The sequence below is a fragment of the Neodiprion fabricii genome, chromosome 6 (genome assembly GCF_021155785.1).
Source record: "Neodiprion fabricii isolate iyNeoFabr1 chromosome 6, iyNeoFabr1.1, whole genome shotgun sequence".
Lineage (NCBI taxonomy): Eukaryota > Metazoa > Arthropoda > Insecta > Hymenoptera > Diprionidae > Neodiprion > Neodiprion fabricii.
In genome coordinates this window covers 2,445,568-2,459,204 of record NC_060244.1, presented here as the reverse complement: position 1 = coordinate 2,459,204, position 13,637 = coordinate 2,445,568, and the positions used below count along the sequence as shown (strand labels likewise).

The 13,637-nt window shown below is 41.1% G+C and overlaps 4 protein-coding genes across 4 annotated transcripts; all 4 read right to left on the bottom strand.

The window, feature by feature from the left end:
• Nucleotides 1-460: 460 nt before the first annotated feature.
• On the bottom strand, nt 461-2,836 carry LOC124185272 (farnesol dehydrogenase-like). Its single transcript, XM_046575858.1, has 5 exons — nt 1,413-2,836; nt 1,173-1,299; nt 969-1,101; nt 736-888; nt 461-669 (listed from the first exon to the last, which is right to left on the bottom strand). The coding sequence occupies exons 1-5, from the start codon at nt 1,711-1,713 to the stop codon at nt 625-627; spliced, it is 759 nt and encodes a 252-aa protein (XP_046431814.1). The 5' UTR covers nt 1,714-2,836; the 3' UTR covers nt 461-624.
• Nucleotides 2,837-2,984: 148 nt separating this feature from the next.
• LOC124185274 (farnesol dehydrogenase-like) lies at nt 2,985-6,075 on the bottom strand. Its single transcript, XM_046575859.1, has 5 exons — nt 5,636-6,075; nt 5,396-5,522; nt 5,099-5,231; nt 4,848-5,003; nt 2,985-4,748 (listed from the first exon to the last, which is right to left on the bottom strand). Exons 1-5 carry the CDS (start codon nt 5,934-5,936, stop codon nt 4,707-4,709), a joined length of 759 nt encoding a protein of 252 aa, XP_046431815.1. The 5' UTR covers nt 5,937-6,075; the 3' UTR covers nt 2,985-4,706.
• A 1,288-nt stretch (nt 6,076-7,363) lies between these two features.
• Nucleotides 7,364-9,682, bottom strand: LOC124185277 (farnesol dehydrogenase-like). The gene is made up of 6 exons (XM_046575863.1): nt 9,595-9,682; nt 8,719-9,047; nt 8,169-8,295; nt 7,918-8,050; nt 7,688-7,837; nt 7,364-7,576 (listed from the first exon to the last, which is right to left on the bottom strand). Exons 2-6 carry the CDS (start codon nt 9,017-9,019, stop codon nt 7,535-7,537), a joined length of 753 nt encoding a protein of 250 aa, XP_046431819.1. The 5' UTR covers nt 9,020-9,047; nt 9,595-9,682; the 3' UTR covers nt 7,364-7,534.
• A 2,164-nt stretch (nt 9,683-11,846) lies between these two features.
• LOC124185276 (farnesol dehydrogenase-like) lies at nt 11,847-13,259 on the bottom strand. Its single transcript, XM_046575861.1, has 5 exons — nt 12,806-13,259; nt 12,606-12,732; nt 12,333-12,465; nt 12,079-12,231; nt 11,847-11,984 (listed from the first exon to the last, which is right to left on the bottom strand). The coding sequence occupies exons 1-5, from the start codon at nt 13,104-13,106 to the stop codon at nt 11,943-11,945; spliced, it is 756 nt and encodes a 251-aa protein (XP_046431817.1). The 5' UTR covers nt 13,107-13,259; the 3' UTR covers nt 11,847-11,942.
• Nucleotides 13,260-13,637: the final 378 nt, after the last annotated feature.

The following is a 13,637-nucleotide window of genomic DNA, read 5'->3' as shown; positions in this document are numbered from 1 at the left end:
GGAATTGTTTGTAATAATGTGTAATCGGCTGGGCGCGCACTCTGGAATTCGTATGATCGTATAACACATTTGAAACCAGCTCGCCGATATTATATGGCAAATTTCACCAGCTGTGTCAATTAGGTTTCCGAATTTTTAGCGCAACCTGCAGTTCCAAACTGTGGCGAAAACTATTTTTTTTTCCTTTGTACAAAATTATGAGCAAATCTCGCTGCATTCATTTTTTGTTAGGAGATAATGATTGAATATAAGAACTTGAAACTGGGACCGATGCGGGAGCCGTGAAGATGTTTGGATTCGAGTACGAAATTGCTGGATTCGGCACCAGAGGCACATTTGTTAACACTTAAAGTTAAGCATTTATGATATGGACTAATTTAGCACGTGCTGCTAGTAGTGAGACAGTTTCTTGATCCCCGGCATTCGAGTTGACCTCGATTAGAATGAATTTATTTCAGAGTCTTTGATACCAGTCATAAAATTTTATTTACTTAAAATATTATTATTACTGCTGCTCATCTTAGCAAGCCTACATTACAAAACGTATTGTTTATTCAACAATTAAAACAGCTCACATAATTTTACAGACTCCCAGGGCGTAGGTACATTGCATTGTAAAGTCGATCAAGCCATTGTCTCGCCGACTGGACGTAGTATAAGCTCGCAGACCTAAAATAAAAACATGCGTATAATTCAGTGGTAGCAGGTATGGATTTGAGAATAGCTTTTTTATACCTGGACATGTGCCGGAGTGCCTAGAGCGTATATAATTGCGCTAGTGACGTCCTCCGGGTTCAAGGATGGATTAATACTGAGCATCTCCTTGTAGCACGACTCCGAACTGGCAACTGTGACCAATTCCGTCTTAACGAATCCTGGACTGATGCTCTGAAATGAATTATGGGTACTTGCAAGATTTCAGGAAATATTAACAGATACTTTCTTTTTATAGTTCTATGGATACTCACGGTTATCTTGATCTTCGTGTTCGCCATGATCAGTTCCTTCCTGGTTACCTCGGTCATTGCTGTTACCGCGAACTTAGTACTCGGATACAAGCTCCAGCGATCGCTGGCCGTAAAGACGTAGTGACCCAGGACACTGCAAAGTGGTAATCGATTAACGAATGGACGCGTAACTCCGGAAATATAATGCGAAGTAAGAGGAATTACCTGTTGATGTTGAAGATGTGACCGTCGACGTGACGCGCTTTCATCGATTTCACGGCTTCTCTCGTGCACACGGCAACTGCTAAGACGTTGACGTCCAGTAAACGGCGAAACCCTTCGGTGTCTCCGTCTGGAATTAAAATATCTCGTACCATTAACCATTCTCTGTGGGTTGACAGAACCCAAGTAGGTACTTGAAGAATCGAACCACCCCCTCGTCGTCTGGTTAAACACTTTGCTCACCGGTCAGACTTGCCGCGTGCATCAGCCCGGCGTTGTTAACGAGGACGTCGACGCCGCCGAGGTTTTCCTCGATCCATTCGAAAACCGCGAGGATTTCCTCCTCCTTCGAGACGTCGCACTTTCTCGCGTACAGTTCCCCTTCCTCGTTTTTAAGCTCTTCGCGGAGTTTCTCGATATTCTCGACTCGCCTGGCTATTCCTACGACCTTGAGACCCTCTCGGACAAGAGCCTCTACCGTTGCAGCACCGATACCGGCGCTGGCCCCCGTGACCAGAGCGACTTTTCCGATCCAGCGATTCATTGAGAATATCACACAGCTTTACTTTGTACGTGCTCAACCGACTTTGCTTACCAACTAACCGGGACAATCCCGCCAGTCCATTTATATGGATTCATAATACGGATAAAAAAGACGTATCGACAACGCCTGTAACAACAGAGTTACACAAACGAAGTCTAAGTTTATCAGTAATATGATAAGAGAAAGCAATAAGGAAAAAATTTTTTTCCGCGGTACAGTTGATCAGCATGAAGCGGGAATAATGTGTCAGTCTGTCTGATACACTTTCGCGTTAATTTCGAAAACGGCTGAATGCAATATCTCAAAGTGATAGAACTTGGCAACAAAATGAAAAAGTTAAGTGACGATTTATGAGCGTAAGGCAAACCTTTTCGTACACAGTGTGTAAAGTTTTGAAAGTGTGTGTAAAATGAGAAGCCAAACTTCACTTTCGCTCAGTAATTGACACCATACACGCGAACCTTAGGTACTCCCAGAATCCGAAAAATATTGCATGCAATTCGGGCGTTGAATTTTTACACTCGTGTTATCGGCGTGACACTTGTGCGAAAAAGTTCGCTTTACGCCCTTGTTGCGTAAACTACTATTTCAACCGGAACCAATAGTCTCCGTATATCATGTACCATAGGCGTAAAGCCCTCTTAGCCTTTGATGCACACCATATATTTTCTAACACATGTATGGATTTTTGCGTTTTTGGGCATATTAAGCAGGGCTTATGTGACCGTTTCCCGACACGGCAACCACGGACTTATTGATTATTTGAAAGCATTTCGCTTATTAGAAAGAGTGGTCAGATATTTCTTGATCAGTTTGATTAGGAGAATAAACATATTTTATCTCAGTTATTGATAATTTTCTTGAAAATATTGAAAACGCCCGCTAGTCGATTCGAGGCGAAACGGTCACGTTACTTCCGCTTAATGAATCAAGAAAACGCGAAAGCCGTGCACGTGATACAAAAAGTAATTATCAGCTTAGACAGAAGATAAGAATTCCCCAAACTATCAGAAAGTTAATACGTTCGAGAGGTACACTGGCTCACGGACTTCGAATTTGAAATTATGTAAAAGTATTATACAAATATATGATGAAATGAGAAATATAATAGTATCTGGGATTGGCTCGACTATGAGTTACCAACTCGACGACTGAGCAAAACAACATCGTACCTCGGAATTCCCTTGTACGTCATAAATTTCCAAAGTGATATCCGAGGGTGAAAAAACATTTTGCAACGGAATTTTGAGGCACGATGTTGCTGACTGAAATTCCGAGATATAATTCCGTTTATTCGTCGAATTGCGTAATTTTTATTGATACACTGATGCCCTCGTGGTCGTTGTACGTTATACATTATACGAACATATCGCGACATGCAAATTACTTGTCGTCGACAGTCTTGATAATTAACGGACGCTTTTCAGAGCAAACCTCATTGTAATTGAATCAGTGTGAGCGCAAGTCGTTTTTTTTAAATTGACACAACGCCGCCACAAAAATTAGATACCTGTCGCGTAGAACTCGGCCTAGCGATCGACTTAGGAAGACAAATTTGGTAATTATTGAAATTTCAAAGATTTACCTGATCATTTGTTTTATAACGACTAGTCGATTGTGAATCGACTTGTATACTATTGAATGTAAATTCTCAACGTTGTAGTGGAAATTTGCGAACGTATGGTTGGCATGTATCGTATTGAAGTTAGTAACGTTGTTGTAACGGTTTATGTTGAGGAAAACCCGTTATTGCGCGATTTTTGGTCTTAGCTGAAATTCAGTAAACCGTAATAAAACAAACCATACTCATACTTCAAAAATCTAGTTCCCTCAAAGTCATTGGGTAAAATGAGGAAAATAGTGATTTTTTCCCCACAATGTTTCGTTACGATAACGTTACTAACTTCAATCTCGTTAACATGCAGTCTATTATTGGCTATGAATACGCCACTTTTACGAGACTCTGATTAGTATTGAGTTCGCTGCAACTACGGGTTATAATTGTTGTTTGTGTTTTATGTTTCTTTCTCTCATAAACGATAAGAAATGGAATTATTTTAATTGCTCAGAGCTAATGAGACACATGACAGGAATCGAGCGATTAAAAAAAAAAAACACGTTGAATGAACGAGATTTAAAATTTTTTATAATAATAATTCTTCAGTATTATTGAAAGGAAATAATCACCGGATACAGAGTTATTGATTAAAGCTTGGATCACGTACAAAATTTTCACCGTACGAAAGACGTGAATTTACAATTTGTATGGACAAGGAACTATTAAAAAAATAAATCAAAAGACACAAATGTGTATAATTTAAAAGTTAAACAAAAGATACCAAAATAACTTGAACTTGCAAATAACGCAACGATTGTTAGGCATGATAACAACATACGTATATGTTGATAGCTTACAGCCTCAGATGTTTTTCAAATTAATTGAAATGTATCAGAATAACTGAACGTATTCCCAACGTATAAGGTGATTTATTTACTTTTTTTTTACGGCTCCTAACGACGAACGGGTACGATTAGCTTTTATTTTACGATACAGCTTCGGCTCGACGATATTATGGTGACTTTCTTTGAGCGCCCATGGATGAGCTTAGCGATGGTATTATATTTTGCGGTGGCCGCAGGTGTTTTTTATCAGCACTAATCAATTCGAAATTCAAGGTACATTAAAATCCGTACAGTAGTAGATTATTATCGCAAGCGGGCTGATCCGGTCTAGTGACTGTCTAGCCAAACGCTGACGCTCCGATTAAGCCTGTACGTCTCCGACTCGGGGACACCGTGGAACCAAAAAGGGAAACACACACACGATTCGATTCACTTTCTTCATCAAAGAAAACACTTCCTTTCTTAATAAAGTATCAACAGAGATGGTTGCATAAAAGATGTAGCAGCGCTGATTACGTTATCGTAATGCCAATAGACTCATGACGCCAATCGTTGTAAGTATATATAGTTCACGTCTCGGGCCACAGATCCTACAACACTTCTCCAACTGGACGTAATATCAGCTCACATACCTGCGAAGTAGTTGCGTTTATCGCTATGTAAGGTGAAGATACGTGCGTGATACATGATGAGTAGGTAAAACATTGTGTGGTTTAATGGCAGGTTTTTACTTGAACGTGCGGTGGAGTGCCGAGTGCATAGAGGATAGCGTTGGCTACGTCCTCCGAGTTCAGTCTAGGCATTACTTGTAGTTTCATCAGATCTGCATCCGGTTTCCCTTCATAAGCACTAAATAGTTCTGTCCCGACTAATCCTGGACTGATACTCTGAAAACGATAATGCGTTGATCACTATTGCACATCAGCGCTATAATCGAGTTTGTACTTTATGATTTCTGTTTTTCATAAATTGTTTTACTTGCCGTTATTTTGATCTTCGTGTTCGCTGTGATGAGTTCCTTTCTGACCACTTCGGTCATCGCGGTCACCGCGAACTTGCTGCTTGGATACAAACTGTAGGTATCGAACGGATTGAAAATGTAATGACCCAAGATACTGCGAAATGAGGAAAAAATAATTGATTACGGTTCACCTGAAACTTCTGCACTTGTTCTACGTTTCTAAATCTGTAAAATTAGCAATCGCGTTTGACTTTACACGCGCAGCAGACGAGAAGCTTTCTCACGTCTGGAGTCGATTAGCACGGAAAGTGAAGAAACCTGTTTATGTTGAAGATGTGACCGTCGACATGGCGCGCTTTCATCTGTCGTACAGCTTCCCTGGTGCACAGAGCGACTGCCAAGACGTTGACGTCCAGTAAACGGCGAAACCCTTCGGTGTCTCCGTCTGGAAATGAAATATCCGGTACCGGTAACCATTCTCTATGGGTTGAAAGAACCCAAGTAGGTACTTGAAGAATCGAACCACCCCCTCGTCGTCTGGTTAAACACTTTGCTCACCGGTCAGACTTGCCGCGTGTATCACCCCGGCGTTGTTAACGAGGACGTCGACGCCGCCGAGGTTTTCCTCGATCCATTCGAAAACCGCGAGGATTTCCTCCTCCTTCGAGACGTCGCACTTTCTCGCGTACAGTTCCCCTTTCTCGTCTTTAAGCTCTTCGCGGAGTTTCACGATATTCTCGACTCGCCTGGCTATTCCTACGACCTTGAGACCCTCTCGGACAAGAGCCACTACCGTTGCAGCACCGATACCGACGCTGCCCCCCGTGACCAGAGCAATTTTTCCGACCCACCGATCCATGTAGCAAATTTAACGATACTTTCCGCCTGCGCTCACAATCAGCAGCTATCTTTCTCACGAAGACAATCGAAATAAATTGAAGGCTATGGTTTCAAGTAAGATATGGCTGTCGGATATGTAAGCGACACGCAATGCGCGACAACTGTGCTCCGTTAGGAAATCGCGTTCATTTATAACCTCATTGGTGCCTCGCATATATGTGAAGTTTGAAGAAGGGGTGTAAACTCCAGGGAGTGGGTTCGTAAGTCCGTTTTCAGTGTATTTCATTGTAACGTGGTATTTTGAATGTGCGCCAATAACTGCTTCCCGAAACCTGCTTCGCGGTACCCAAGGTTAGAGACATCGCCACATCACTTGTAAATGATTTCTAAAAATAGCGTCACGCTTCCGAAACCCGGACAGGGGATAATTACAGGCTAACGAATCAGGTATTTCAGGCTTTTGTTTCTCTTCTTTTCGAGTACTTATACGCGATACCAAGAACAGGATCGACAGCGGATTCAGCGGAGTCACGGTATCTTCAAACGTCTGTAAAAAGTTGAGCCATCACTACAGTCAAGATACGTATTTGCGCTTATTTTCGTTTTCTTGAACTAGCTTTTTGAAACGGACTGTACGGAGATTGCACACAACTACTACACCACGACGCTAACTCTCTGGGCTTCCGTCGAAGGCATCGGATTCTTGAGGACATCACAACGCCTATCCCGATATCTGGCTAACAATAAGCGCCGGCTAAACAATCAGCGAATCAGCGGTCCGCGACACCGGACATCGACTGTAGCGATCAGCTAGGATTTAAAAATTTCCGAATCCAAGAAATAATTAAAAACCGTGGTAATACCCTTGGTAATAGCACCTATCATATGTATTCGAATTTCGCGAAGTTCGAATCACCTAGTCCTGGCGATTACAGAAGTTAGAGGTTTTGATTTTGTTTGAGATAATTAGCAGTGTAGAATGGGAAAACAAGCATTTGGAAGGAAATGGGAAACAATTTAGAACTAGGGTTGTGCTCGGGTAGATTCTACGCCGAATATTTCTTGTGTGTTTATGCAAGATATTTTTTTTTTGATCAAATCAAATCAAACTTCAGTTATGCTTCATAAATTCGACAAAAATAACTTCCGATAATGGTATTGTTCAATTTTTCAATTATTTGTGTGAAACGAAGCAATGCTATATGTGTGTTTTTAGATCGCAATTTATGTATCTAATAAATTACTCAAGTTTCGGGGAAAAGGGTTAAGGAATTCTGAATTTTTTGATGAGAGAAAGTCAGGGAATTTTATTCGATCAAATTTGTCGACACCCTGGTTTTCCAATAAATTTTAGTTACAAAGAGGTAGAAATAATTGTCATTTTAATGTTGAAATGTAATATATTTCAAACTAGCTGATCGCAAGTAATAGATTTTGAAAAACTACAATTGTTAAATTTACAAGATCATGCTTTGTACTTGTAATAAATTTTTAACGTATTAGTATAATTTCATAGACGAAGTACTTGTGCTCGTCTCAATCTTCTTTGACGCAAAGTGGTGCTGCTGGTTGAGGCTGTCACTTTGAAATATCTTTGAGGACTCTTATCGCCTTCGATTATATCATTTCGCAAACGGGCCGGATTGTTAGCTCGGAAATCTGACAATGAAAAATGAAAGAAAAAGATCAGTAACTTTGAACAGCGTGTTTTCTTCTCCTTTTGAAACTCGGTATTTTATGAGATATAGTAAAATACAACATTGTAGTAACCTGAACATTTTCCGGTGTTCCCAAAACGTAAACGATTGCGTCGGCAACGTCTTTCGGCTGCAGATGCGGAGTACGTTGAAACAATTTTTCGGTCTCAGATAAGCCTCCAGTTTCGAATATTTCTGTCGAGACGAAGCCTGGACTGACGCTCTGAGTCAAATATATCACATTTGTTTTTACTAGGAGTTCCAGAAGAAGAAATTAAATTCTAAGAATCTGGTTTTTCATACCGTTACTTTTATCCTGACGTTATCAGCTGCCAGTTCCTTGCGTGTTACTTCCGACAATGCCGTAATGGCATATTTAGTCGACGGGTAGACGCTGACTGGCATCGGCAGGTCGGCAATCGAATGTCCAAGAACACTGTAAGTCGCAAGCGTGATCCTCGGATTCATATTATAACGATTCGAGCGACGTTTTATCTGCTCAAGTTGCTAAGATCACGCGGCTCTGTCTTTCATTCATACCGAATTAAACTCACCTGTTTACGTTGACGATATGACCCGAGACTTTTCGGTGCTGCATCGAAGCCACAGCTTTATGCATGCCGATCACCGTTGCCATAAAATTAACGTTGACCATGTTGCGGTAGGAGTCGATGTTGTCATCTGGGAATTGGTAACGATCGTTAGTGGATGAAAGTTGGACGCGTGAATTCTTCGCAGGTACGCGAAATAAGGAGACGAATTGGCTTCGTATTGGTAGAGCACTTTGAGAAGTAAGACCAGTGATTGGACACTATTGAACCTGCATTGCTTCGCCACAGCTATTTTATTACGGAAATTTATCATTCGTTTAGACATTAACTGACGAAACAACGTACGTCACGACACGGAAGTATGTGCGGATACGAATACTGTTCGCAAAAAGGTGATGAGTGTGGACGAGGTGAGAAAATTCACGGTCAATCGACAAGTCTTACGGTTACAGAAGTATACGCCTAATTTTAACACTAGGTGTTGAAATCGTGATAGATAAAAAAGGACAAAACGAGTGACGTTGACCACTAGCAGGTCATCCTACTTCCTCACCCATCACTTTGCAGTGCTTGACCACGCCGGCGTTATTAACGAGAATGTCGATGCCTCCCAATTCGGTCTTCACCCACTCGAATGCGCTGAGTAGATCCTCTTCCTTGCCGACGTCACATTTTCGAGGATAAAACTTCCCTTTGGCTCCGTCAAGACTCGCTGATAACTTTTCCAGTCTCTCTATGCGCCTGGCGATACCTACGACCAAAAGACCCTTCCTGACAAGGGCTTCGGTCACCGCGGCGCCGATTCCTGAACTCGCGCCGGTTACAACGGCGACTTTCCCGATCCATCGATCCATGCTTCTTCTAGGATTTGTCCCTTGATCACTGCGCAGTTAAGTAGGTTTGAAAACTTGTATAACTTTTTCCATTTCTCAAAATATCATTAACTGATAAGATTCCAATACCCTTGATTGACTTTTAAGGACTTAACTGCTAAGGTTTATTTTAAATCACGTTTGCAGCAATCATTTCTACCGGCTACCAAGTTATTATTACTTATCGAGTAAACGGTGCTTTTTCCATGCGAGATTCAGATCCAAACACAGTATTGTTCAATGTTTTTCGAAAGAAAAATTCATCCCGAAGAAAGAAAATGATAGTTTGTTCTATGACGCCATTTGAGAAAATGATTGAAAAAAATCGTTAACTTTGAGAGCTCAATACTGTATGAATGCACGGAAAAAATAATTTTTTATAGTCATAATCCTATTCTTTGGCACTGCGTAATCGAATTGGCTTAATTGTCTATCTGATCTCTTGTTATGGTATTGCAATCAGGCTACGTAAATCTGATCAGAATTTTTGGTTTTGAGAAACGACGAAACGAGCGGATTTTGCCCCGGTGAAGTAGAAGGCTGCAATAGGATCTCACCGGTTTTTTTCAATCTCGGTGAAACACTTGTTACTCCTTGACTGAGACTGTCCTGAGTCTGTTGTTGTTTTATTAAGTACCAGAAATCCTCTAATCAATGAGTGGGGGGTCATCTACGCCACATTAATATTCGGAAGTTGGCTAACTCGTTCGAGTGACGATTCTAACATTAGTATTCTGCACTTTATCACTTGCGAATTCTACGCATGTCGAGAAGGGGAAGGGTAAAATAAATAGAGAAGATTCCAAAGTCATGGTGCACATGTTAATTATACCACGCGTTTTGTATCGATCATTATGTCTTAATAATATTTGCCGATGTGCTGATCCGCTGATCCGCTGATCCGTCCGAACTTCGGTTCATACTTACGTCTATCAAAATATGTACATCATCACACGCTGATGACATTTCGCTACTCCGATAGACTTTTAAGTACAAGCCACTCGTTTTTCTTCCTCGTTAAAATATAGCTGTATAACCTGTTGGCTTTTGGTCGTTGATTATCTTTATCTGTTGATAAAATGCCGTAGTATTTTTCAATGTTATATTTGTGTCTTTGCTGTAGGCACCATTAGTTTTCAATTGTAGTGTACGCCATGTCCGAATCTAGTGTCAACAGATACTATCGTGAGAAAGAATTAGAATTAGAATTAGAATTTAGGTACCGTGGGACAAGTCCCCTAAGGCACCATGACAAGTTAACATTTTAAAACAAAAACGTAATAGAAGAAAAATGACATGTCAATGTAATAAAATAAAATGTAATATAATAAGTAGGTATATGAGAAAATGTAAGATTTATATTTTTCAGACTGTAACTACTTCACTTATTTTACATCAAGTTAAAACACAAATATATTATATCAGGAAAACTGACAAAATGGGGTGCAAGTTACCATCTCAACTACCGTAGATGGCAGTAAATTCCGTAAGTGCCATTTAAATCATTTTGAAGCCAAAGAAAAAACTGATATATCACTCTCGTTTCGGTCTCAAAATCCTTATGTTACACAATAGGATTTTTGTAAATTTACACTTTGGTACATAAAAGACGACCAAACCCGGGAATGATCAAGGTCACAGGCTGAGTGATTTGGCATGGAATACGTCACGTATAAGAAACACTGGTTTCAAATATCCGGAGGATCGTAGCATCCTAGAGGATTGGCTGAAGCAGCGAGGTTTGAAAAGGTTACGTGAAACGAACTCGATATTGCTAAAAATCGATGACTAACCATGAGCCACAATTTATATCATCACGCGTCTGGCATTTGTAGCAACTCAAATTGAGAAAGTCCCAATTCAACGAAACCGTTTCACATTCATCAGACATTACGACTGTAAGTTATTAGTGTAAAATACAGTCATACTAACGCGAATGTAATGGGCGTAACAATTTTCAATCATACAAGTAGCTGTCTTTGCGTTCTCGCATACGTCAGTTGTACACTTGCGTCTTGTATGAACGTATAAGGCAGAATATAATATTACGTAACTGCAAGGAATGCCTTACGGATTCCCGTTCGAAAAATAGGCAGTGAAATCCGCACCCGTCTACATGTAAACGTTGCTGTAAATTACCTCTTTCAAGCATTCCGAACGTGGCACTGGGTTCAAGGATAAACGTGATTGGAAGAATTGGCACGCTGCCCGGTGAATACTAATTTTAGCCAATGCTACTGTCCGTGTCAATGGGACTTACTAGATGAATTGGTGTATTTGAATATCTACACTGGCGACTCTTCGGAGGAGGATGGAGAACGGAGGTTGTGGCCTTAGCTCAAAGCGATGAGGCGCACTATTTTTTCGTCAGGATCGACATCACATTCGAAACAGTTGGCCTTTACATTGACTCTACTTTGGTTTGCCAAGTCCAAGAGATCGTTTATCAAGCAAGGGGGTAATCATGCATGCCGCACTGATGTGCGGAAGTTTGCAGACATATCGTTTTCACCGTGATTTAAACATTTTAACATTTTAAGATTTTTTGATTGGTCACTACTATTCATCACGTGCACTTATTGCTTGGAGCATACTACGCATATTGAAGAGCAAGGAACAAAAGAAATGAAAAATATTCTCAAGCCATGTTACGCATGGTAATTGTACCGCATGTTTTATTCTGATCATTACGATCTGCCGATTCCTAACTGGACTGTATTCTCTGGCAAATCTGCAGGTGTGTGAAAAATTGTGGATACGAATACTTGTATAATTAGTGTGAAAAGTATCTTGCCAATTAGATAGTAAATTTTATTGCGGAGGTACTTTTATTTATCGTCTTACAGTGGGCACAATAGTTAGGCACATTTTCGAATTCCTCGTCAAATCCGCAGCTTGGGTTTTACTACATCGCCTCGTTCAGGGGTCGAATGGTCAATTCGGTTATCTGTTTCATGAAAATAATTAACAATGTATTATCTCCGATGAGCTTAAACGTAGGGGGGAGTTTAAAAAATATAAACTTTTGGGTCAATGCTAACCTGGACGTTTTGCGGGGTTCCTAGAACGTAAACGACAGCGTCGGAAATATCCTTAGGTTCGAGGTGAGGAGCGTGTCGGAACTTTTCCAAAATAGTGGCGTCATATGATGCCTTCTGTAGAATTTCCGTTGCCACGAACCCTGGACTGAGGCTCTGATTTGGGTGCAAAGATTAGTTACATTACCAGGATAACAATGTGTAAAAGATACATTTGAAAATACATTATGACAGTGATTATTCGTACGAGTACCGACCGTTATTTTGATTTCAGCGTTGGCTGCGGCGAGTTCTTTCCTCACCGTCTCGGTCAATGCTGTCACCGCATATTTGGTCGAGCAGTAGGCACTGATGGCCATGGGCACAGGAGGAGTAACGTGTCCAGCAACGCTACAGACAAATAAATCCAAGTCATGTATTCCTCGTCAACACAGGTATTAATTTTCCGGCGAACAAATGGGACAGTGTTTGGAAAAATTGTCCTTATCCGATGATTATCGAAGGTGAAATCCTAATCCCACACAGGTTACCTGTTTATATTGATGATGTGACCCGGTACTTTCCGGCTCCGCATCGAAGCCACCGCTTCTTGGGTGCCGATCGCAGTGGCCACGAAATTTACGTTCAACATATTGCGCAAGGAAGGGATATCGTCATCTGAAAATTGTTTCAACAAAATAACCACGAGGAGTTCAATTTTCTCACATGTGCCGGGAAACGCATCACTGACCTAAGAATTTTCGCGAATTTATGACACCGGCGTTGTTGACGAGGACGTCGATGCCTCCGAGTTCAGTCTTCACCCAATTGAAAGCGGCAACGAGGTCTTCTTCGTTGCTTACGTCACACTGTTTTACGTAAAACTTTCCTTTCAAACCGTGAAAACTTTTTGCTAAAACTTCCAATTTCACCTGCCGCCTGGCAAATCCGACGACCAGGAGGCCCTCCTTTACGAGGGCTTCGGCAATCGCGGCACCGATTCCAGCACTTGCGCCGGTCACGACGGCAACTTTACCTACCCAACGATCCATGCCTCTAAAATTTTTCTATCGATTACTGCTCACTTTGCTAGAATTTCGAGCTTAAATACCATGTTCCATATCGCGATATATGATCACTGATAAGATTCCACTGCTCTGATTGACTTTCAACGATGTGTTGGAGAGGTAACGTGGCGTGAGGTAGACTAAAGTGGTGTCGAACCAACTCAACCGTGCTTAATGATTGACCTTGAGCCGCAATTCGTCACACTAGCATCTAGCTCGGATTACCAACGCCCCGACTCGTTAAAATAATATCACAGTCATGAGAAATTACGACTATGATTAGCGGTGTAAAAAGTTACCTCCTTGTTGAACTGCAGTCGATGAATACCGTTGTATGTCGATTGTTTTACCCAAGTAAAACACCAATGTTGATTATTGGCTGATAATTAGTATTCCAAGTAATTGTACAAACATCGGAGTGTCAGATGCGACGATTTGCAATCACGCACGAAGCGAGCTTTGCGTGACTCGAGTGGCTAAATATCTATCTTGCCTATTGCCTGGTTACATTCAAAA

What these genes read in the sequence shown, in the direction of transcription:
- LOC124185277 (XM_046575863.1), bottom strand. Translation starts at nt 9,019, where the DNA reads ATGGATCGATGGATCGGGAAAGTCGCCGTTGTAACCGGCGCGAGTTCA. An exon ending in ACGTCAGGATAAAAGTAACG is followed by an intron (nt 7,838 to 7,917) that starts GTATGAAAAACC and finishes TATTTGACTCAG; the next exon opens with AGCGTCAGTCCAGGCTTCGT. An exon ending in GAACACCGGAAAATGTTCAG is followed by an intron (nt 7,577 to 7,687) that starts GTTACTACAATG and finishes TTTCATTGTCAG; the next exon opens with ATTTCCGAGCTAACAATCCG.
- LOC124185276 (XM_046575861.1), bottom strand. Translation starts at nt 13,106, where the DNA reads ATGGATCGTTGGGTAGGTAAAGTTGCCGTCGTGACCGGCGCAAGTGCT. An exon ending in CACATCATCAATATAAACAG is followed by an intron (nt 12,466 to 12,605) that starts GTAACCTGTGTG and finishes ATTTGTCTGTAG; the next exon opens with CGTTGCTGGACACGTTACTC. An exon ending in ACGCTGAAATCAAAATAACG is followed by an intron (nt 12,232 to 12,332) that starts GTCGGTACTCGT and finishes CACCCAAATCAG; the next exon opens with AGCCTCAGTCCAGGGTTCGT.
- LOC124185274 (XM_046575859.1), bottom strand. Translation starts at nt 5,936, where the DNA reads ATGGATCGGTGGGTCGGAAAAATTGCTCTGGTCACGGGGGGCAGCGTC. An exon ending in ACACGAAGATCAAAATAACG is followed by an intron (nt 5,004 to 5,098) that starts GCAAGTAAAACA and finishes TATCGTTTTCAG; the next exon opens with AGTATCAGTCCAGGATTAGT. An exon ending in GCACTCCACCGCACGTTCAA is followed by an intron (nt 4,749 to 4,847) that starts GTAAAAACCTGC and finishes ACTACTTCGCAG; the next exon opens with GTATGTGAGCTGATATTACG.
- LOC124185272 (XM_046575858.1), bottom strand. Translation starts at nt 1,713, where the DNA reads ATGAATCGCTGGATCGGAAAAGTCGCTCTGGTCACGGGGGCCAGCGCC. An exon ending in CACATCTTCAACATCAACAG is followed by an intron (nt 1,102 to 1,172) that starts GTAATTCCTCTT and finishes ACCACTTTGCAG; the next exon opens with TGTCCTGGGTCACTACGTCT. An exon ending in ACACGAAGATCAAGATAACC is followed by an intron (nt 889 to 968) that starts GTGAGTATCCAT and finishes AATTCATTTCAG; the next exon opens with AGCATCAGTCCAGGATTCGT.